The 23,564-nt window shown below is 40.2% G+C and overlaps 3 protein-coding genes across 4 annotated transcripts; 1 reads left to right on the forward strand and 2 right to left on the reverse strand.

Moving 5' to 3' along the window:
* The first annotated feature begins 81 nt into the window (after nt 1–81).
* su(f) (cleavage stimulation factor subunit su(f)) lies at nt 82–4,001 on the forward strand. Its single transcript, XM_067780007.1, has 10 exons — nt 82–433; nt 514–836; nt 911–1,186; nt 1,348–1,459; nt 1,517–1,708; nt 2,275–2,466; nt 2,530–2,943; nt 3,008–3,115; nt 3,342–3,633; nt 3,702–4,001. The coding sequence occupies exons 1-10, from the start codon at nt 401–403 to the stop codon at nt 3,926–3,928; spliced, it is 2,169 nt and encodes a 722-aa protein (XP_067636108.1). The 5' UTR covers nt 82–400; the 3' UTR covers nt 3,929–4,001.
* LOC137248973 (uncharacterized) lies at nt 3,892–13,397 on the reverse strand. Of its 2 annotated transcripts, none has more exons than XM_067780006.1 (6): nt 12,524–13,397; nt 12,217–12,465; nt 9,266–10,456; nt 9,075–9,209; nt 7,737–8,099; nt 3,892–7,672 (listed from the first exon to the last, which is right to left on the reverse strand). In XM_067780006.1, the coding sequence occupies exons 1-6, from the start codon at nt 12,959–12,961 to the stop codon at nt 6,593–6,595; spliced, it is 3,456 nt and encodes a 1,151-aa protein (XP_067636107.1). In that variant the 5' UTR covers nt 12,962–13,397; the 3' UTR covers nt 3,892–6,592. The 2 variants fall into 2 exon arrangements, with proteins under 2 accessions (XP_067636107.1, XP_067636106.1); XM_067780005.1 differs by having other exon boundaries at nt 9,075–9,227.
* A 4,025-nt stretch (nt 13,398–17,422) lies between these two features.
* phu (phurba tashi) lies at nt 17,423–19,745 on the reverse strand. Its single transcript, XM_067778584.1, has 4 exons — nt 19,538–19,745; nt 19,093–19,433; nt 18,470–18,997; nt 17,423–18,401 (listed from the first exon to the last, which is right to left on the reverse strand). Exons 1-4 carry the CDS (start codon nt 19,608–19,610, stop codon nt 17,679–17,681), a joined length of 1,665 nt encoding a protein of 554 aa, XP_067634685.1. The 5' UTR covers nt 19,611–19,745; the 3' UTR covers nt 17,423–17,678.
* Nucleotides 19,746–23,564: the final 3,819 nt, after the last annotated feature.

A 23,564-nucleotide genomic window follows, 5' to 3' on the forward strand; every position in this document is an offset into this window, starting at 1 on the left:
ACAAATTCTATGTACTTTATTTTTGTAAATTCGTTGGACAAATGTCAAAATCGTACTGCGCCGGAAGTTGATGTATCAAATCAAATAAAAAAAGTTTATAATCAGCTGTCCCATGCTGCAACCTTGTATCCATGCTTGTATCGTTCCGCCATGGTATCAAGGTTGTGTTGACTGAAACCGCCCATTTATGACGTTTATACATACATAAAAAGCATTTTCGGCGTTGTGCTGTCAATTTGCACATTTTGTAGAAAAATTCAGTCACAAAGAACGAAAAGCTAATTAAATAAACAATTTCAAGGGAAAAAGTGTAACTGAGGTGTTTAATATTGCATCTTCCCTCCTTGAGAGTATACCAACGGCGCTAGCGGTGTCCAGTAAACTTAAAAAAGCAACAACAATGTCCGTACGCGATCAAATAAAAATTGATATAGTAAGTAATTTAAGCAATTTGGACTGTCTTAATATGAAAATCACCATGATTTAAACAATAATATCAACAATTTACACTAGGAATGGGGACACGAACGTTTGGTGCGTTCACAACAAATTGTGGAGATGCGTCCCTACGACATAGAATCTTGGTCAGTATTGTTGCGTGAAGCACAGACGCGCCAGGTAAACGATGTGCGTAGCTTGTATGAATCGCTCGTGAATGTCTTTCCAACCACAGCACGTTACTGGAAAATCTACATAGAACAGGAAATGAAAGGACGAAATTTTGAACGTGTCGAAAAGCTGTTCCAGCGTTCTTTGGTTAAAATTTTAAATATCGATCTGTGGAAGTTATATTTGACTTATGTAAAAGAGACAAAGGCGGGATTAAGCACGCATAAGTAAGATTATAAAATTTGTGTTTATATATGTACATTTTTGTATAATAAAATTTGTCTATGCTTTTCCTTTTCAGAGAAAAACTTGCGCAAGCTTATGATTTTGCTTTGGAAAAAATCGGCATGGACCTGCATTCGTTCTCAATATGGCAAGATTACATACATTTTCTGCGCAGCGTTGAGGCAGTTGGCAGCTACGCGGAAAATCAGAAAATTACAGCTGTACGGCGGGTATACCAAAAGGCAGTAATAACGCCTATTGTAGGCATTGAGCAGTTATGGAAGGATTACATAGCATTTGAACATAATATCAATCCAATAATATCAGAGAAAATGAGCTTGGAGCGTTCAAAGTAATTATCCTCGAGAGAATTAGGAAAGCTCAGTCGAAGAGCGCCCTCTCTTAGAATTTGCTGTGGAGATTGTTACCATTCTCTGATAGGGTGTTCTTAAAAAATGTTGACCCTGTTCTTAAAAAAATGTTTGTTATTGAAACTATGTATTCCTATTACAGAGATTATATGAATGCTAGACGCGTTGCAAAAGAAATGGAAATACTTACTAAAGGCTTGAATCGTAATTTACCAGCAATTCCGCCAACGCTAACCAAGGAAGAAACAAAACAAGTAGTATAAATGTACACCACTTTACTTCACTTTATTCAATCATATATTCCTGTACAGGTTGATCTTTGGAAAAAATTCATTGCATTCGAAAAGTCAAATCCGCTGCGTACTGAGGACACAGCGCTTATTACACGTCGTGTAATGTTCGCAACAGAACAATGCCTTTTGGTGCTCACTCATCATCCGGCTGTGTGGCATCAGGCTGCACAGTATTTAGATCAAAGTGCTCAAGCATTGGCAGAAAAAGGCGTGCGTATTTTGTTGCATAAAAAATTTGTTATATTTTTAGGATTTCACAACTGCAGTAACAGAAGTACAATCTTAATGCGTCTAAATTTGTATGGCACTGTTATGAAGGATGCAAACAAAAAGCACAATACTGAAGAGCAGTACTTACTTTTGAGCAATTACTTTGCAAATAATAAAACGCAGTGTGTAGCGTGTAATGCGCAACACAAGTTTAATACAAATTTGCCTCAAACAGTTTCTTTTATTTATGAAAAAATGCTAACTGATGCATGGTTGTATTAATGCAGTTGCATTTAATTAACAAATGAAAGAATATTGTTAGAAAAATTTACCTGCATATGAGTAATGTTGTATATACCAAAAAAGTATCTTATAAAATGTTTTTATTTTTAATTGTTTTTTTTTTTTGTTTTTTTTTTTTTTGTTTAAATTTATTTACACATGCAACTGCAATGATGCTTCCACCGACATCACCCATTCACTGTGTTCAAGCGTATATATGCCTATACTTAACTCTTACTTGTAATAAGTTATATACAAAATGTTCACTTGTTTCTCATGCACAGGACACGCAAGCTGCCAAAATTTTCGGCGACGAATGTGCTAACATACTTGAACGCTCCATCAATGGAGTTTTGAATAAAAATGCTTTACTCTACTTTGCCTATGCAGATTTCGAGGAGGGCCGCATGAAATATGATAAAGTTCACATTATGTATAATAAACTTTTATCTATTCCGGATATTGATCCTACATTGGTATATGATTTCTAGATTTCCTAAAAATATCAACACTACTAGAGAACAAACATTTCTTGACAGGCATTCGTGCAATATATGAAATTTGCGAGACGCGCAGAGGGCATCAAATCAGCGCGCGCTGTGTTCAAGAAAGCCCGCGAAGACGTGCGTTCCCGTTATCATGTTTTTGTTGCTGCAGCGTTAATGGAATATTATTGTTCAAAGGATAAGGATATCGCGTTTCGTATATTTGAACTTGGATTGAAACGCTTTGGCGGTAGTCCGGAATATGTTATGTGCTACATTGATTATTTATCACATTTGAATGAGGATAATAATACGCGTGTACTGTTTGAGCGTGTACTCTCCTCGGGTGGTCTAACGCCTTCACTCAGTGTGGATGTGTGGAATCGTTTTTTGGAGTTCGAATCGAATATAGGCGATTTGTCTAGTATTGTGAAAGTAGAAAGGCGGCGCAGCGCTATATTAGAAAATGTGAGTCTCTAATAAGCTTGGTAGTTAAGTTTTAAAATAAAGTTTTTTTTGTATTCAACTACAGCTGAAAGAATACGAAGGTAAGGAGACTGCGCAGTTGGTGGATCGTTACAAGTTTTTGGATCTTTATCCTTGCACAACCGTAGAGCTACGTTCCATAGGCTACACTGAGGTGAGTTGCTGTTTTGTTTTTTGTTGTATTATTAAAAAAATCTTGGTATATTACTTGTTTTCTAATGAAATTCTAATGCTGCGTATGCGCTGGCAAACGTTAGACTATTTATGTAAGTTTAAATAATTAAAAACTTATGCAGCATATATTTTCGACTCATATGTTTCTCATGCAACATACATGCTAATTTCTCACCTAATTCCCTACCTTGTAACGTTTATTGTAGAATGTCGGCATCATGACGAATAAATCGAGTACAGCTGCAAACGCTAAATCCGACGAACCCGATGTGGAGCAGGTTGTGTCATTACCACGTCCAGATTTCTCACAAATGATACCGTACAAGCCCAAATTGAATGCACATCCCACTGAGCATCCCTTGGGCGGTGGCACATTCCCACAACCACCTGCTTTGGCAGCGTTATGCGCAGCGTTGCCGCCACCGATTTCTTTTCGAGGGCCATTTGTTTCTATTGAAATGTTGTTTGACATATTCAACCGTATAAAGCTACCCGATGGTGAGTAGTTGCTGTTAAGCCTTTATATTTACATACATCTGTTTATTAAGCACTTTTATCTATTACAGCTGTGCCCTTACCGGTAGGCGATCATGGTTGTGATACAAAACTCTTTGACTTGGCCAAGTCAGTGCATTGGATCGTGGATGAGAGCGTGTGCACAGGCGATGCGGGCAGTTTGAAGCGTAGGCGTATGCTGCCAGGTGGCGATGATAGCGATGAGGAGGCACAAGCACCTGCGCCACCAGCTAATGATATATATCGCTTACGACAGCAGAAACGTTTTTCCAAATAAATCTTGCACACAATTTATTATACTTATATATAATTTTAAATATATATATAAAGGCACTTAGTATAAGTGCTGAATTTTACAAAGTAAAAATATTTTTCACAAGAAACTTTTATTCGTTTAATGTAGGCATCTACATACATACATATGTATATATTACAGGCTAAGTAAGGCATGAAAATTTACTACAAAAGAGCACTAATGGCCGAACCATAATCAACTTTTTCATACAGATGCGTTCAACGCAATACTATGCCAGCCAGTACCATCACCAAAATCATGCAAGATGTTGCGTTTGTAAATATAAAGGAACTTCAGATCTAGCAATTGAAGTTTATTTCACCTTGCCCATTCATATACAAAATTTGGCGGAACACTGTTATACACACTCTCACTATACAAGAAAAATACGTGTTAACATATTTTGTGTTGCTATTCATTTGTTGAATTGCAGTTTTTCAATTTCACTTGCAAAATGAGAAAGCGTCCTTAGCCAAAGCAAATGTCGAATTTTTGATCTTATGCTTTGCTTGCAACAAAAGCTGGAAATTGGCTACTTTTGCATGTCAGATGGCGCCAGTATTGCTGGATTTGCCATTCTCTATAAAAATACGTGCAATCTACTCATACATAAGATTGCCTTAAACGCATCTATATGAAAAACCGCTTATGTGACGGGGCCTTAACACTAAGTATGGTGAGCATGTTTTAAAAATATGTAATTTTACTAAACTAAATTTGCTTTCCAGGCTAATTTTTCTGCTTCAATTTGCCTGATTTTAATGTACTTGTTTTGACAGAGTTTCGCAATATTCTTGCTTAAACAAAATCTGAGCTAAATTGCACTAGTTAAAATTGCAGCAAGGGGAACATATCCCTGCAGATTCACCGTAATAGCGGTAAAATAAACTTCAGCTATTTAAATGCTAACTAAATTCAATAAATACAGCTGGACAGGTAAGAGGATGAGTACAAAAAAAGGTTGTTGTTGTTGTTGTTGTTGTAGCAATGTTTCGCCCCACCTAATAGCTGGGACCGACCACAAATTGTCATCAATATCCTCTAACGGGAGTCCAAGGAAACTTGCTGTTTCGACAGGGGTGGACCATAATGAAAGGGGTTTTAGAGGCGTTGGTTCCACATTACAATTAGAGAGATGGTTGGTGTCATGTGGGGACACATTGCAAGCGGGGCATACATTTTGTATGTCGGGGTTGATTCTGGATAGGTAAGAGTTTAACTTGTTACAGTATCCAGAACGAAGTCGAGCCAGAGTAACTCGCGTTTCCCTGGGGAGTATGCGTTCCTCTTCCGCAAGTTTTGGGTACTGTTCCCTGAGTACCGGATTCACCGCGCAATTCCCGGCATAAAGGTCCGACGCCTGTTTGTGGAGTTCACCAAGGACCTGCTTGTGTTTTTTTGATTCATACGGTTGAGTTCTCAGGTGCCGTATTTCCTCAAAATGCTTACGGAGATGACTCGTTAAGTCCCTAGGCGGTGTTGGCTCATCAGTCAGATGTCTGTTGGGATGCCCAGGTTTCTGGGTATTCAACAGGAACTGTTTGGTTAGCATCTCATTTCTCTCCCTGATAGGGAGTATTCTTGCCTCATTATGTAGATGGTGTTCTGGGGACATAAGAAGACAGCCCGTGGTCGAAAAAATGTAATAGTCTAGAACAGGGATCAACTGCTTATACGCGTCCAAATATCGTGAGAGGTGTCAAACGACGCGTATTAATAATCCGAAGGCGGAAAATAAAAATATTAACTCGTTCAAAAGAAACCGAAAACTTACCCACGGTCTCTCCGAAGCCTTTCTGCGTTGGCGACCTAGGGCCGCGCTTATAAAAAAGGTAACGTTCTACAAGACGGTGCACCACCTAATTTTTATCAAAAATTATCAAAGGAGGTATCAAACGACGCGTCTTGACCTCCGTTTTAAGAATCCGGAAATCATTTATTTTTGTCGAAAGTTATTTACAAAAAACCGTAAAATGACCCCGAGAGGGTCCGAAATATGGGGGCCTAAATTTGAACCGATTTTTTACTTATATCTTTTGACAGAAATAAAAATAAAAATTTTCGCTTTCGGATTCTAAAAACGGAGGTCGAGACGCGTCGTTTGATACCACCTTTGATAATTTTTGATAAAAATTAGGTAGTGCACCGTCTTGTAAAACGTTACCATAAAAAATTACCCTGGCCGGTCCACCAATGCGGTGGAATCAAAATTAAATCCGTACAAAATCCTTTTGCTGACCAAATCTTTTTCAGTGCTCAACATTACATGAAAATTACCAACTTCAACTGCAAATATATCCGGACAGATGTAAAATCTTTCTTTTCCGCCTTAGGATTTTGTTGTGGGGGTCAATACGCTTCTTTTGACACATCTCCCGATATTTTTGGACGCGTTTTAGCTGTGGACCGCTGTTCTAGCCTTTACCGGAAGCTATCGATGATAATTAAGCCTTTAAATTAAAAAAAAAACTCCGTGAAAATTCTGTGGTAAACAAATGTACGATTCCTGAAGTCCCCAGCTATAATATAAAAATTGCTATGATTGTCCCAAGACCTTTAATTGTATGCATCTTTGGAGGACGCGCTAATTGTAGCAATTTACCAGCAATACGAAAACTCTTTCCACTTTGTGACTGCGTAATTCATTTAAAATTCCTCCTCTACCTGAGCTTCTTGTTGTTTCCTTAACATTTTTCCCAATCTCGTCTCTTTGTCCAAAGCAAACTCGGTTGGATGATAACGTTTCCGATGCTTATACAATCCAGCAAATTGTGCAAATTTCAAACTGCAATCCACACAGTTATACCGCTTCACGTCTTCATGCAGCAACATATGCGCATAATAGCTGGAGCCTACTGCGAAATCCTTACCACAAACTGGACACACTTTCTCACGTACATTGACATGTGTGCGCATATGACGATCGCACTCAAATGCCGAATAAAACGCCTTGTGGCATACCACACATGGATGATCACGCTGATTGTTATGCCGCTTGAGATGCTGATTCAATTTACTGCCGCTGGCATAACTAGCACCGCATTGTTCGCAAATGAATGGGCGACTTTTGGTATGCGAGCGTTCGTGTATTTGTAGTGTGTGAGTGTCGAAAAACCGCTTAGGACATAATGAGCAGACGCGTGTCGGTTGTGTGTTATGACGCTTGAGATGACTCAACAAAGTGCGACGTAATGTGAAGCCATTGCCACAAATGTGACAGACATTATCAAGCGCAGCAACTTTCTTTGCAAATATGCTAGGAGGTGGCGGTTGTGGCAAAGGTTCGCCCAAATTCTTTTTAGGTCCATGCTCTTTCTGCATATGACGGGATCTTTCACCAAATTTAGTAAATTGTGCGTCGCACTTGTCGCAAAAGAACGGCGATGTATGCGCATCGAGGAACTGCAGTTGCTCGTAATAGTCATAGCGGGGCGTATATGATTCGCCACGCCTCTCGGCCGAGCAGCGACGTTCCTTCTCCATGCGGTATGTACAACGAAATTCAACAATACGCTGCTGCAGCTTTAGCCCTGTAATGTGTATGTTGTGAGTACTTAACAATTTTTCGCTCATCTCCTTGAAAAGTCCTTTACGTATGTTACGTCGTTTAAACTCGTCGTGAGTGGTGTCCCAAAGCTGCGGATATTTGGTATACATTTCTATAATTTTCTGATTCAGTATTTTACTCTGCAGTATCTTCGGTATATCTTTACTCTCTTCATCAATCTGTGTAGAAAATAATAAATTTAGTCAAACGAATTTTGGAAGCACTGCTCCAATTGCAACTCACCACTTCATTAAGAAAAGTAAAATCATCATAAAAGAACCACCTCGTCTGTCCGCCTTCTGCCTCGATTCGTTGTCGCTCGCGCCTATAATATTTCATATAGTCATGCATTTTCCGGTGTACCGTGGTCCAAGTATAACGCGTTTTACAGATTTCGTTTACTTGTGTTGTAATTTGGTTCCATGCTTTGCGCCGCCGTTCACGTGTGCTGTAGTCTATATTTTTCGGATTCCAAAGTATTGGGTATTTTTCATAGATCTTAATCAGTTTTCGAGCTTGATCAGTTGATAAACGTGCGAAAGTTGGATGCCGCTTAATTTTAGGTCCCTTTTTCGGATCCAGCCCATCGTTACATTGCTCATCGAGCTAAGGAAAAAGATTAATAAAAAAATTAAATAGAGCATAGTAATTATTTGATCCTAGTCTTTGGGGAGTGTTATCGGGGTTGATGGTAACAAAGCACCATTAAATTACTAGCCCGACCAACTCGGGAACGATTTATATGACCGCATTAAACCTTCTAGGCCATAGCACCCTCCCCACCCTCTAGTTCCATGGGGAACTTGGGATCGCCAGAGCCTCGCCTGCTCAACATGTGTATGATGCATTCATATTTGTAACAGGAATCCCCTCTTGAATCACATGGTTCGGAGATCTACATACGCTTTCTTCGCTCCTGTTACCTTGGAAAAGTCGTTAATCTAAAGAAGGCTAAACTCGCAAAGCTTTTGACAAGGTTGCGGAAATAATAGAAGATATGATGTATATGTCGCCGATGGCTCCAAATCAATGGAAGGGGTAGGGTCTGCTGTATACTGTGCCGACCAAGAGAGCTGCAGGCGCATCAATATATATTTTGATATCCGGCGGGTATTAAGGCAGTAAGTTCACATGACTATTCTTAGATAAGTGTCTTGGAGTGCAAACAAGCATTAGAAAAGATTTGCTCAGAGCGAAGGGTTCGTCTACACTGGGTTCCTGGTCATAAGGGACAGATACAATATTAGAAAACAAAGGTTTTCATGTCTTTAAAGAAGCCAACAAAGGGCGTATTAAAAGGGCATTGCCTTCTGGCGCCAAATGCTTATAATTAAGGCTTTTGGAAGTGGGGATTGCAGGCGGGAACCGTAAAGCCTCCGGTTACTAGGGGCAGAGTTATCAGATCTCAAGGCAGCAATTAAGCTGGTTTCCAAGAAGCTTCTAGTATTTTCCAAAAGCTCAGTTTCTTAATTGGGGGGTTTTGTTTGGTCGTGAAACGAATTCTGGTAACACTATGACCAAATTCAGTCTATGTAAGGTCTTTATTGACCGACTAGTTCAACAACAGCTTTTTATACTTACATCTCTTAAAACTCCTGAATCGCCATTGGACGACTCATACTCCTCCATAGCACTGTGATCATCTGCGATGTTCTTTGAAAGATTGCCGTCGACTGTCGATGTGCTTACTTCGTGTTCTTGTGCCTTGAAGTTATTCTGAAAATTTGACATAACCTATATACTTATATAGGTACCTATATATAAGTACTTACAACTTTTGGAAGTTCCAAGATTTCGAGAATTTCTACTTTGTCTTTCTTTTCGAAAGGTATGAGCTCTTTTTGAGGCTCGGTCTCAGGAAGCGTATACAAGTTTGTACTTTGGGGAGCATCTTCCGGAAAGCTGTGTTGACTAAGGGGTATCTCTTGCGACTGTGTCTCTTGAACGTAGTGTTGAACAAGCAGTGCTTCTTGAGGCCCGACACATGTGTCGCTTTGTTGAACAAAGCCATTTGGAGAGTCGTTAAAAGGCACCACGTGTTGAAAAAAAGGTGATATTTGCGGTTCGAATTCGGGAGCTCCAAGTTGATGAAAGGTCTTTTCTTGAGGGTCGTTCACTTGAACCCTATTCTGAACGAAGGACGCTTGTATCGCCATTGGCGCATTCTCCAAATATCCAAATCCTGGTTGAAAAGAATATGCCACTCCATCAACTATTGTCGTGGGGTTTCCTAACTCATTACTTTCATAAGCTGGTACATGAAAATGTGTAACACCAATCATACTTTCCGGCATCGAAACTAGGTTCGGTGGATTTTCAAACTGGTTACTATCACAGTCGGGACCATGAATACATTTTAATGACCCATTATTCGCAGTTGTTACTTCAATAGGTACTGTCATCGTAGTTAGACGCGTTACGTCTGAGTGACATTGCATTTCGACAATAGCCTCTGCTATATTTGAAGACGTTTCTTCATTTTCATTCATTTGTTCTGTTTCTGTGCATTGCGTGGATTTCTCTTCATCGGCACTTTCGGTTAATTCGCTGTCGCATACGTCTTGTTCTACAGAGGCAGTCGTTACCAGCTGTCTTGTACAGCATTCCGCTGCATCTTTGCATATCCGATTGCAGATCTTACAGAGTTGTGGTGCAATATGATGTTTTAAGAACTGCAGCTGATCGTAGAACTCGAATGTACTTTCATATGGTTGCCCTTCTAGAATGTTTTTTAGCTCCTGAAATTTCTCAAATCGGTAACGTTTACGTAGTCCGTGTATCCGTCTTTGTACTGTGGATGCCTTAAGCTTTATGCCCTGCTGGGTCAGTTCCCGACTGATGCTTCGATATGCCTTCGTTTGTGCTGCGGTGTCCATCGGATTGCGTTGTTTATGCCAAAGCTCAGGAAATTTCTCATAGATTTCTATCAGTTTTTGGGTTTTGAGGCTTTTTAGAGCGGGGTTCTGTTAAATAAAGGAAAAAAGATACGTATAATGCATGCCGTTCCCAATTGCCTATCTGTTACAAGATAAAAAAAAAAAATAAATGTAACGCGCTAACCTCCGAAGAGATCTAAGGCCGAGCTTCTCTTCCAATTTGCGTCGTGCTCCTATTTTTTTCCTACAAATTGGCGGGATGGGACCTACTTGTTTTATGCCGACTTCGAACGGCATCTGCAAGGTAGATGAGTTTTCACTGAGAGCTTTTCATAGCAGAAATACATTCGAAGTGCTTGCCAAACGCTGCCGGGGGACGACCCCGCTTAGAAAAATTGTCTTATAATTGAAAAAACTTGTTTCTAAAGTTTTTGATGTGGCTTTTCCCGGGGCGTGAACCCAGGATTTTCGGTGTGGTAGGCGGTGGACGCTACCATCACACCACAGTGGCCACCAAGAAACTAGGAAAAACCTCTAACGTTTATACCCCTGTCCAAAGGATATATACCTAAAAATTAATGCAATGGCTTGAAGCGATGCAAAGGCGGCTCTTCTGGGAGCTAAGACATGCCTCCTAAAAATAATTTGACTCACAACCATCTCTTACATTACCTGCCTTATAAATAACTGAGCTCTAAATGAGTTAAAGCTTTTTTGTGCTTAATCTATCCTACCTTGCAGTTGAGCCGGCCATTTAAGATTATAGTAAAATCCGGATTCAAACTACAAAAAAGACGACCCCGGAAACCGCGCTAGTTACCGCTGAACCAGTCTGCCTAAAATCTAGTAGAATGCTCTATCTGCAATATCGTGCGAAGGACTCACGTCTAAGGTCAGCCAACTGATTGAACCTTATCAGTGCGGCGCAAGACCCATTAAATCTACTATCGACCATATTTTCACTATTTGTCAATTCAAAGTTAATAGGACTATTCCATATCACCTTGAACAAGTTCACCAGCTCCTTAGGGACTCGCAATTCGAAACCAAACAACGCTGCACAGAAGGCGACTTCCTATCGTGCAATTTCTATAAGCTGATGCAGATCCAATCCGCGATTGGGCAGTCTATTATAAAAGCGCTGGCGTATGCTGATAACGTTGACATAATTGAAAAAGGGGAGGAAAATAGGTCTTGAAGAATCGAGCCGTCCGCTTTTTGCCACTCACGTCACCGCTGTCGGATATTCATTTGATATTGTGAAGGTCTTCGTCTGTGTTGGATCCACCATAATCGGCAAAAATAGTAATGTCAGCCTAGAAACTAAATTGAGAATCACTCTTGCCTCTTTGGGCTGAGCGTTCTATCGGGCTCAGAGTTATGAAAGGTGTAAAGAGAAGATGGAATGACCATTTGGGTATTCGAAAGAAAATTTCTCCTGAAAATGTATGTGCTGTCAGTGATAACAATGGGAGGTTTAATGATGAGCTATGTAGGTTTTACACCAGGGGGATACCTTCAATGAGCTGGAAAGGACAAGTCTTGAACTCCCTTGGTGCTCCCTCCCAATTGACCTCACTTATAACAAAGCAAGGATACGATTCTTGTCTTCCACATACACGAACGAAACTTAAGTTCAGTATCTCATACTTGGCTTAAAGCATTGTGTACAAAAGAATCGCAAAGACTTCGAAACTCTCGTGACGCAAACTACTTTAATCTCTGCGAACCCTCCCCACGACCCGCACAAACTTGCGTATCTAAAAAAACAAAAGTGCGTATTGGAATGCGTTCATAAAGTGAACCAGTTCTAATGGAAATACAACAATTTGCATATTCCGACTTACCTCAACCTTTTTATGCACCGTAAAACTCGTTGCGCTCTCCTGCATGTTATTTGCTTCATTTTCTTCATCGACGTTCTGCTCCGCTGCCGACATACACAAAATCGTATTGTCATCAGAAGTGGAGGGAAAATTATTTGTAGCATCAATGGTTGCGTCAAGTATACGATCGTCTGCAATAGGTACTGAAGAGCTTGCGGCGGCATCGTAAGTGGGTGAAGGTTTTGTGGCGCTTGTTTCACATTGGTATACCTTTTAAATGAAAGAAAAATATTAAGCGAACTTAGCAATTGCGCATTTCTACACTCACTATGTTCGTCTGCGGCGAAGATGACCCATTTTCCACCGAGCCATCAATTTCCATTTCCATTTGTTCGACTGTTTTTGCTGCTGCATCGTCAAAATATTCGCTTTCATATTCATCATCGTCACCGCCGCTTAGCGAGTCTGTGCGCTCTGTTGGCGTCAATGAGCTTGCATACATCGGTTCAGACTCTGTTGGCCAATACATTTGAGAATTTTCATCATTGGTTATTGTTGTTGTATCTGGCATATCGGGCAGTGTAGCATATGCCTCAGCAGTCCAATCATAATGCCATACATCCATGTGTTCGGTGAACTCGGTTAGGGTGCAGAGTGGACGTTCTTCGCAAAGTTGACATTCAATGGCGAAAATTTCTCCAACACAATCCCAAATGAATACCTCACCACATTTGAGGCGTGGCTGACTAAGCTGAAATGTTTCCATTGTTAGAGTTTCTATGCTTGTTAGAGCGATGGTGTCTGCGCAAGCGCCACTGATGAGTTGTTTAAACACGACCGTTTAATAAATTTAACTTCATCAACTCATTTCAAGGTTTATTTAATACAAAACTATTCAGTTTGAGTTGCGAATATCATTTTGATGACGACGCACTAGAATGTAGAGCCGAATCACATAATATTAAAATCACCATAAATCTTGAAAGCTTATTTGGTTCCACTTCACAGCGTTAGCACACACGAAAAATATTAGCCCGCTCACAACGAAAGACCGACGAAGACTGCACGATCTGAATGCGCCAATTGAAGCTGAGATTATTTGGAAATCAGCGACTTGAACAGTGTGGTAAAGCAGAATTAAAAATGAAAAACGAGTATTGAGCCAATTGGCCGTAACCAAAATGGGAACGTAGAGATGGCAAGCGTTGTAAAGGCCGCACCAGTAGAGAAAGCCAACGTTAAGACAATAACAATGGAAGATAGCAAACAAAATCATAACAATAACCAAATACCAACAAACCTTGACGGGCTTAAACAAATTACAAAATGTACGCAAAGCGGATGGAATGAACGGAACGAACGAAGCCGCGACTGAATTGTAGTTAGAGTTGAATGTCCGAAAGGAGAGAAAGATATAAATAGTGGATGAAGTCAAAGAGACAACAGGTATTTTGCTTACTGGCCAACAACAGGTAGCAAGCCAACTTACCGGCTTAATATAGCGCCGAGCGATGTTTGGTTGGTTGTGGTAAACAATTTGTAGCGAACGCGCACTTATACCCAAATAACATAACAATAGCCAGTTTGAGATGAAAATAGCTGAATAGTGCTGACAATTTTTGGGCCGAGCTTATCCTCTATTTAATGTGTGCGGTCTGTTCAACATATCCTCATTCTTTTTTTCATAGAGCTACAGTTGTCAGTTCGAGTTCGAATGGCGGACCACGGTTGAGAGGTGATTGCTGCTGGAAAAAAAAAAACAATAAAATTTGCGGAACTTGAAAATGGCATTGTGAGTTTTGAATCCAGAACCAGCGCGATGCAAGGCTAGCACGTGACCTAAGAAATTACGGCGGCCAACAAACAATAGTTATGGGGCATTGCATGCCAACTCATCCTACCGATTATTCTTACATTCCCGATGTCTCTGATACTTGCACATTTTTTATTTTGAAATTAAAACAAGTATTTTAGGATTTCGAAAATTTTCGAAAATGCTAATTTTAAGTGTAGGCTCGCAATAAGATAATGACAAACTATAGTTTTTCCCTTTTTCGCGGTAATTAACGCCAATTGGGATCAGCAAGGGAGATCAAATCTTCCTCCACCTGTCTCTCCCAACACAGTGTAGGTCTGCCCCTTTCTCTGCTTCCAAATACGGTTGTCGATAAGAATACTTTTTTGAGCGGAGCGTCACGGACAGTACTACTTGCGGGGAACTTTTCTGGCGTACGCTCCAGTTGCCGGGACAGGTATGATGAGGGGCTCATGGTTTTCGTGCGTCCAGAGAGGACCTATTTTTTCAATTGCCTACTTAATCAAATGTAGCACTTGTTCCAGAGGGTTATTCTCTGTTTGGTTTCTAAACATACATTTCTTTGTTGCTAATGCTGCTTCCCGGATAGACGAAGTCCTTCAAAGTCGCGAACTTATACCCGTCAACAGAGGCTTCCAAGGCGACAATGCGCCCATTCTTTCTTAGATGAGTCCAAAAAAATTTCTTTATTTGATCGAAATCGCTGAAGCAAAACTCATTGCTAAGAAGAGTTGGCATGGAATGGCCCTTATTATATTTTCTTTGTTTATTTGACTTTTTAGCTGCCCTAGTGTCTGTATGTAAACAATACTACAAATGTATATATGTGTGTTGGTTTGTTAATTGGATTTGTTGGTATTTGCCATACAAAATTTCTTGTGTACCTTTTTTGCTTAATTTTTTAAATACAGTGTCCTTCAATATTAAAGGGATGGTTGTGAATATTCGTTTTAAGTCCATTTTCACTCCTCAAAGTGAACTAATAAAAGGAAAAATCTTCAAAATGGATATTTCCAAGACTGCAGTCTATGAGTATGCCTCGTCGTAGAAGTATTACTTCAATAGCTTTTCGTATTGATTGGGATTGTGTACACGTATTAGAGAGCCTGCCAGCAAGGCATGACTTTTAGTGACTATTTCCGATTTATTTTTAAATGTCAATACTTTTCTAGCTGCTTAGCTGTCAGTAAGTTGGGTGTTGGAAGATCTTCCTACCTCGAACGAGAAAAATTTGGTGATGTCAGCCCGTCATTAATCTATATATGTATGCCTCATATTTGGTGTACTGTAATTTTGCCCGAAGGCATTTAAAGTATGGCATGAATCTGTTCTAAACTGTTCTAACGTCTTTCCTCTACGCTATTCATCCGACCGGTGTATGAAGGAGCAATGCCTGACTTTTTGAAGTAGGAGAAAAATGTATCACCAAAGTTTTCCTTCGTAATATGAGCACCTTTTTAGTTATGGATTCCTGCTGTTATTACTTAGGAGACTTAAAATTATTTAATGTTATGAGCACAATGTGCTCGAGTCCAAGCACCTGTTGGTAATGGCGGAAATCTAGTACAAGCGGTTTTTCATACTGCTACGTAGTTGACAGTGCATCAAACGTCAAGCAAAATCAGTATATTGGTGACCGTTTTGCACTCAGGTGTTGGAAAAGTGCCATCGGCACACTGGAGTTCGAGATTGGCACAAGGGTGCGGAAATCGAAGAACATACTATACACGTGTCTGCCGATGGTCCTAAAATGGCGGAAGAGGTCGGGTCTGTTGTTTACTGGATCTAGCTAGAAATAAGTATATCCTCTATTCAGTCCATGTGAGCTCTTTATTGGTCGGCCGGCTAGGTTAACCTTACATTGAAGGCGTACCTTAACTTTTCTGACACACTGTATATTAATTTATACCTTTCCTTGTGCGTGCATGAAAAAAGCACATATCCATATACTCAGCTTGTTTAATGAGCGGAACAATTCACATGAGAGCGAGATAAACATTTTCTTTATTTCGTGGTCAGCTGATTTGTTTTTATTCAATTTGAAGAAACCGGTTCAACTGTTGCTTGTAGCTCACAGCGGAAAATTCACTATAGTAAAAATGTACCTGTTTTAGGGGCAGATATAAATAATTTTTGAATCTTACCTTTACATCTACTTGTGTGTGAGTGGAAGAGTGGCTTCTTATGGTGCGTGCAGTTTTTTGTATGAATGTACTATTATTTTTAATAGGTAACTTGGTTAATATTAGAGATGTTCACAGCCGAAGAACCGGATTGGAGCATAAGGGCGCTCTACAACGCTTTGTGTATAACAAGTAGAGAAATTTAGTCTTATAGATTGGAAAGTCGATTCCCAAAGACCTAAAAAAATACCAATGCATTGAAAATCAAATTAAATTTCCGGAAAAATAGCTGAACCATAGCGGTAAAGATTTAATATGAGCACTTTGAACTTTCTAGGCCAGTGCACCCCACCACCTTTCCTTCCGTGAGGAACTTTGGGCAGTCAGAATCTCGCTTGCGTAATAATTGTATTATGCATTCATATTTCTTATTTGTAAATGAACTTGCCTCGTGTAGGTGAGGTTGAAATTTGGGTTATAGAAGCTATAAATTGCGCAGTAAGTCCCCTTGAACCCTATAATAAACCATAAAATAAAGCGGCACTTGCGATTTTTATTAAATACTCGTTGCTATGACTCCGAAACCCAAAGAACCGATTCTTAAAATACTCCACTTAGCACAGCACTAGTACATTGTGATGTATCTGAAACTTTATACGACTATTGAAGATTTCAATTTGCAAACATATTTCTAGTGCTTAGCCAGCTTAGGTAATCATTTAATATGAGAGCGGGGGTAATTTTCACACAGGTGTTCTACAATTTTTTAAGCGGTAAATATTTGTTAGAGAGTTAAGCTGAGCGTATCTTTTCATTACAGGGTGAAGGTGACTTTGTATCAATACTTACTGGGCTTCTTACCTCCTTACATAGGGAGCCACACTGTGTGGCCCACACATTGCTGGAATATATTTCATTGATATCGACACACAAGTTCAATAGTGTGTGGGATAGTGGGAGATCAAATTTCAATGTGTCTGCCGAAATAGCGTGATCCGTATAAGTAGGAAATTGAAAAGTAAAGTCTTGTCCAGATGTATAGAGATGGACCTTCTGATACTTGGGAGAAAAGTTCTCCGGAAGGAGGAGGACGCGAACACGGAACGTGTTCAACCGTTTAATCCTGGAGGCCGCACTTTCTACACATGCTGTTACTGACGAGGTCAGTTAGTTTGGTCATCATGAGCCTTAGGTCTTCTCTCTTTGCAGATATGAGCAGCTTCGTAGGTTTTACCATGCGTAGGGATTGAATGAACCTAACCTCACTTTAATATAAACAATAAAAAAATTTTTTTTAAATTCTCCTCTGTGTTTTTTTAATATAACTTTTTTCAAACCAACTTTTTCTTAAAAACACATGTAGGAAATAAAAGTTTAATGGCTATGTGAGCCTAACTCTGTAATCTTTTTTCTTACGTAATACCACTTTCCCACCCAAATAATAAATAAACTTAAGATTAGCGATTGTATTAAGCTAAATGTACCAGGTGCCCCCGTCCCTTTCCCCCATTTCCCCCAATCCCTTAGTTCCCACCCACGTCCATTCAAGATCTCCCACTTAACAAACCATCTGTACACGCCGTCCGTTTCGGTTTTTTATCACCCTGCAGACAAGCCGCATAGCCGATGGCATGTGGCAAGAAGTTCTGCTCATAATTCCCAGTGAAGAGATGAGCGAATGGACCAGTCGCAAATACGCCCACATCATCACCACCATGAGTCTCCGATTCCAACGGTACCATTGAAGGGAATGGATAATCTTTGTTTTTCATATTGACATCGAGTAAATTCTTACGTTTGACGGAGCCATTCGCTTTGAAGACATTATATTCAAAACCTGGACCATTGGCATAGCTGAGCGTTGCATAGGGCATCTTATCATCAGCCAACTGACCATTGTTCACACCAATAATATCATTTTTGCGCGATGAGTAACCAGCCACAGACATTGTATGCGAATGATCTGATGTGACGACGGTAAGTGTGTCGCGTTCGTTGGTACGCGACCGTGCTAAACTGATGGCCTTATCGAACTCAGCGGTTTCATCAAGCGCTTTCATGGCGAGTGTGTCATGGTGGGCATGATCAATGCGACCACCCTCAACAAAGAGGAAGAAACCACGTTCGTTACTTTGACGTTCCAAAATATCCAAAGCAACTGCAGTCATCTCGGCAAGTGTTGGTGTTTGAGTGAGGTCAGCATCGAGATGAAAAGGCATGTGATTGGCGCCAAAAAGACCCATGACGCGTGTATTAGAGGCGGGTAACTATAAGAAGAAAGATTTGCATATAAGCTAATTGTATGAATACGCACCTAATTAACACAAATACTTACATTCAAGAGCTCATCACGTGTCTGCACATAACGCGCTGTGCTGCCATGCTTAGCCTGCCATTCTTTAACAAGATTACGTCCATCCATGCGGCGCCCCCATACGCCACTCAACTCTTGTTCGCTGTGTGGCGTAAAATGTTGACGTCCACCACCCAAAATCACATTCAAATTACGTCCAACCTCACCGTAAACCAGCTGCGAGGCGATATCGGGACAAACGTTGGGATCGCCGTTATCAGATAATACTTCAGCATCATTTTCCCAATTGCGGTTGGCGGTATGTGCATAAACGCCAGCTGGTGAGGCATGTGTGACAGCAGTGGTGGTCACAAATCCGGTAGCCATGCCTTGCTGTTGAGCCCAAGCGGCTATTGAGTGTACGTGATGGAAACTGTTGTTCTGACCCAAACAGTCATTTACTTCAACTGCGGCGGATACACCAATTGTGCCGTAATTGGTTTTAACGCCACCCAAATAAGCGGTGGCGGCACAAGCGGAGTCGGGTACCTGAGTATTGGTGCAGTAGGTCTGTGCGGAAATAAAAATAAAGAACTTGTATAAGTAATGTTTTACGGTGTGCGCTCGTACTCGGAAGTTTGTGGAATCTTGCCACAAATTCTTACCTTACTAAGTCCCACATAAGGGAAACGTTCGAAGCTATATTGCTTCTCCTCACCGCCTAAATAGACGCGTCCAGCTGTCAGCGTGGGTATAGACATGCCATCGCCTAAGAAAAGTATAACGTTTTTAGCTAGATTTGTGTTTAGAACTGATTTTTCAGCGAGCTGTTTATCTAGTATGCTTTGTCCTACAGAGTTCCAGTAGTGTGAGTAGTCCTCTTCCATTTTGGATGAATCAAATTTAATCATTGGCATTGAACGCTTTTGTATGGTGTGTTGAGGTACGGCGGATTTGAAATTGAAGACTGGATGCATGCGACGTTCGGCGGATTCATGGTGTATGGCTATTGGAGGTAATAAGAATAGATTTTAGATAAGAAGTGGTAAAAGGTACAAATAGTCTGATTCCTGGATATTTTAATTTAAAAAAGTACAGTCTCGCACTTACCAAAAGCGTGCGCGCTATAGATCCCGTACGGCACCACAAGTAAAAGCAAATATAAGGCGCGTAAATTCCACATATTCAAGTTTATTTTTTTGGTAATTTTCCAAGAGGATCGAGCTGTATAGTTTCTTAAACTTTACTAAGTCCCGTTTTTCACTTCACTTCACTGTTTAAAGCTCGCTTAACATCTTAGTACTGATTTAAGATCTCTTCTTACAGTTGTACTTATAGTGCCGCTGTCCTCAGCTTGTCAACAGACAATAGGTTCAGCCGCTTATCAATAAAAAACGCTCAGACATTCAAATAAGTGTCCGTCCGCTGGACCGCTTGCTAAGTTGTTGTTGTTTGTTATTTGCAGTCATATAATGTTGTCTTCGCTTCACATGCCTAGCGCGTTGGCCTGCAGTGAACCTATGCTGATAAAGAGACAATAATATATAGGGGTATATGCATTTGTGTGAAGAATTTGATGAGTGCATATAATTATGTGGTTCTTGTTTTTCCAAATGCCGCACAGAGTTTTGGCTGAGGCTGCTGGTGGTGCGCGCAGCTGAGTACCGGTTCTTTTCACAGTGTACAACAATAAGTGAGCCGTTTGCGACTTAATTTGAGAGACCGCGCCTCATTTTTGAACTTTTGAGTCGCATGAAGACAGTCCTATACAACTCCAAGCGTATTGACAAAATTCTTTGCCAAAGCTGTCAAGCACTGAATTCGGGTCCTGACTTAACCAACTGCTGCTCTTCTGGATGCAGAAGTGGTATTTGCATCGTGCGGATAAACCTTTTGACTTCAGATTGCCGGTGAAAAAAGCGTCATCAAGAGAGCTCAAATCGGTTTCCATTTCATCCTTCCAACGCAATGGGGGCCTCCCTTTTCCTCTGCTGAAAGAATATGTTATGGGACCGCTTATCTTCTTTCATTCGCATTACATGGCCTGACCAATGTAGTCACTATGTTTTACGCTCTGGACTTTGTTGTTGCCAGCATAAAGCTCGTACAGGTCATAAACTATTTTGCCACCCGCCTTCGCCATCGTATATGTGTAGGTAAACCAATGTAAGAAATTTTCTCTAGAACACTCTTTTCTTTCTAATTGACTACTGAATCCAAAGGAGGTGATGGATGGATAAAGCAAGCTACCCTCGAAGATTTTGGTATGCCAAAGTTTGTATACCTTATAGGCGCACTTCATGGTGGTTCCGTGCTTAAATGTTTTGTTTGTTTCGCTGTTTCAAAATGCCAGTCCAGAGACCCGCTTTTTAACCAATTAGGTGTTTTGCACTGTTCTTAATTGGCGTTAATCGATTCCTTGTTCATTAGGGAAGCTGGGTAGGTCTTTCGTATCCATAACCAAATAAATAGAGAATGGGGATGGTTGACCGTTAGTCACAGAGGAAAGGGTATACGAGAAGTTTCATTCAATTGCATCGGTATCTTCTAAATGCAAACAACTTAATAAGTAAGGGCACGCATTACATCTTGATACATCTAATTAAGGGAACGTACCCAAACTACGTGACCAATTTTCTACAACTTTTTATCCCCCTCTCGGTGACCACCGGGTAGTATATTTTATTTTGGTCTCCTGGAGAGGACCTGCAGAGGTCGCACGCGAGACACGTCGTCCACTGCATTACCGTGTACGTTTTTCTGATGATTTTTCATGGAAATTTTTGACCCGAAATAAATTCCACAAATTGGTCACGCCCTTCCAACAATGAAATCTTTAATAGATGGGCAGTATGTACCGTTGGGTATTTCTTTACCCTGTGAAATATCCGGGCGTAGATTTATACATTGTCCCACAAGCAATGATGGGAAAACTTCCGATTAGACTTTATTTGGATTTGGTATACGGAAAGGGCTTTGTGAAAAGGTGCCGGCAAAAACCTTTGGTATAAAATATTTTTAAGTGAACTGCGGTGAGGAATGCAGCAGGAGTCATCGGCGCACTTTGTTATTTAAATATTTTTCGAAAATTACAAGATTTTCTAGAGATTATTGACTACGTGACAAAGTCTCAATCCCTCCCCTCCCCCCTGTGGCCAGGTGTAATACCTAAAGCCTGATCGCCAACGTTTTTCATATTCCTCAAGCTGTTTGATCGCCCTCCCTGCCTATGAGATCTTTTGTAGTCGGTGGTCTCTCTAACTTCTGATACAAAGGACTCAGCAAGTTGTACTATAAAGTCTAGAAAAGGAAGTTTTTTTCGATATACCCCCGAGTGAGTAACCCACTCATTCACAGCACACATCATTACAACGCGATGAAAAACTTCCTCCCACCATTTGGTTGACCTACGATCAATATACGTTACAAAAATGCATCAAATCACTATATCAACTTCACCAGCATCTGTACAAGCTAGCCGCTTAGCCTTCGATTTACGCATTATATCTATCCTTTCGTTTGTGCACTGTGCAATATATAGTGACAAATTGTTTGGAAAGATTGTACGAAATATATCATACGGTGTTTCAAGGCAAGAAATTCTCTCTGCGATTTTGCAATCACGGCTATTGGTGACCAATTTTCTTGGTAGGAAAGAGTAACTAGGGGAGCCCCAAATAATAACTTCTGCACTAGTGACATCAGGTACAACTGTTGTCTCATGTTGATCGCTCAGGTTAACATCCTTATCCGAGTAGGCTTGTTCTGACTCATTAGAGTCAACTTCAGTGTCACTGTTACATTCTGAGGGATCGTAAAGGCTATCGCTTTCACAAACAAAATCAGTACCTGAAAGATCCTCATTCTGTTCGCCTTCCAGGATATCTGTGATTTCATTTTCAATTAGTTTTGTTGCCATTTACAGTTCCTAAAAGAAATTAACATTAAACATATATAGGGTCGAAAACTAACTACTGGGACATTAATGTCCCATCAAAAAATACTGCAGGGACATAAGCGTCGCAAAGTAAATAAATATCCAAAATCTTTGGAAATAAACAATTAAATATATATTTTTATTAACTTACCGTAAGCAAATGCAGGTTTCGATTTAAAAATAGTAACGAATTAACGCTTTTGAACAATTATTTTAAACACAATAACGCAAGTTCGAGTTTCTTTGAGAACTGTCGACATATTAATTAGTAAAACAAACAAAAATGCCGAATAACGTGCATTTTTATAACGGTAAAATGTAAATAACCCTATAAACTAATTTTTGGGACTTTTTGGCGCCACTTTAAATAACTTATAAGATATTTAGGAACTTACAAACTTTTCGTGGGACAATAGTGTCCCTGGAGGGTCGAAAGGGTTAAAGAACCGGCTCTTTGGATCCGATTCCGCGTTTCCGTACGTCACAAGTCTCTGTTATTTGGCGCCTCAATTGTTGTTAGTGTTTAACGCTTCATCAAAATGCTTGTCAATAATATCAGCTAAAATTTAACAGCGGAAATCTTCGTACGCTACCGCGCGGAGGGCTTGTCCAAAGATTATCGAAAAGTAAAGATGTTGCAGGGGCGAAAAATCGTGTGAAGCAAGCTTCACAAAACCTCTAGTAGGTCACATTCACCACTTACCACAGCAGAATTTGTTAACTACCACTGTCTGTATTTGTTATTTAATAATTATTTGTACACTTTTTATTCAGGTAATGTGTTCAGAATTTTATCTTTTACTCTATAAAACTCCAATCAGTGTATTTCTGTGCTTAAATTATGTTAAAAATTGTGTTAAAGTTTTTGGTGTGGTGAAAGTGACCTACTAGAATTTTGTTACGCTCCGCTGCTTTCCACCGAAGTTTGCGCCTGCAACATCTTTACTTTTCGATAATCTTTGGCTTGTCACACTTACCCGCGCAGCGCTTCTACCAACACTCGTCAATAACTAGTCGGCTTGCCTGTTCACGTGCCGGGACTACAACGAGTTGTACGAATCATAAATAATCACGTGAAACTCGTCCGATAGACGTTGGATGGGACTTTGTATGTTAAATCAAAACGTGCTTAGCCTGACATAATTTAGCTCGAAGCGGAGAAAAATAACAACATATTACAGAAAGGAGAACGCTTCATAA

The sequence above is a fragment of the Eurosta solidaginis genome, chromosome 4 (assembly GCF_040869045.1).
Source record: "Eurosta solidaginis isolate ZX-2024a chromosome 4, ASM4086904v1, whole genome shotgun sequence".
Classification (NCBI taxonomy): domain Eukaryota; kingdom Metazoa; phylum Arthropoda; class Insecta; order Diptera; family Tephritidae; genus Eurosta; species Eurosta solidaginis.

Excerpts from the sequence above, each read along its gene's own strand:
- LOC137248973 (XM_067780005.1), bottom strand. The coding sequence starts at position 12,961 with ATGGAAACATTTCAGCTTAGTCAGCCACGCCTCAAATGTGGTGAGGTA. Across the intron at positions 12,466-12,523 it reads CTTCGCCGCAGACGAACATA|GTATACCAATGTGAAACAAG; the intron begins GTGAGTGTAGAA and ends TTCATTTAAAAG. Across the intron at positions 7,673-7,736 it reads TTACTTTTCTTAATGAAGTG|ATTGATGAAGAGAGTAAAGA; the intron begins GTGAGTTGCAAT and ends TTTTCTACACAG.
- phu (XM_067778584.1), bottom strand. The coding sequence starts at position 19,610 with ATGTGGAATTTACGCGCCTTATATTTGCTTTTACTTGTGGTGCCGTAC. Across the intron at positions 19,434-19,537 it reads CTATAGCGCGCACGCTTTTG|CCATACACCATGAATCCGCC; the intron begins GTAAGTGCGAGA and ends TACCTCCAATAG. Across the intron at positions 18,998-19,092 it reads CTTATGTGGGACTTAGTAAG|ACCTACTGCACCAATACTCA; the intron begins GTAAGAATTTGT and ends ATTTCCGCACAG.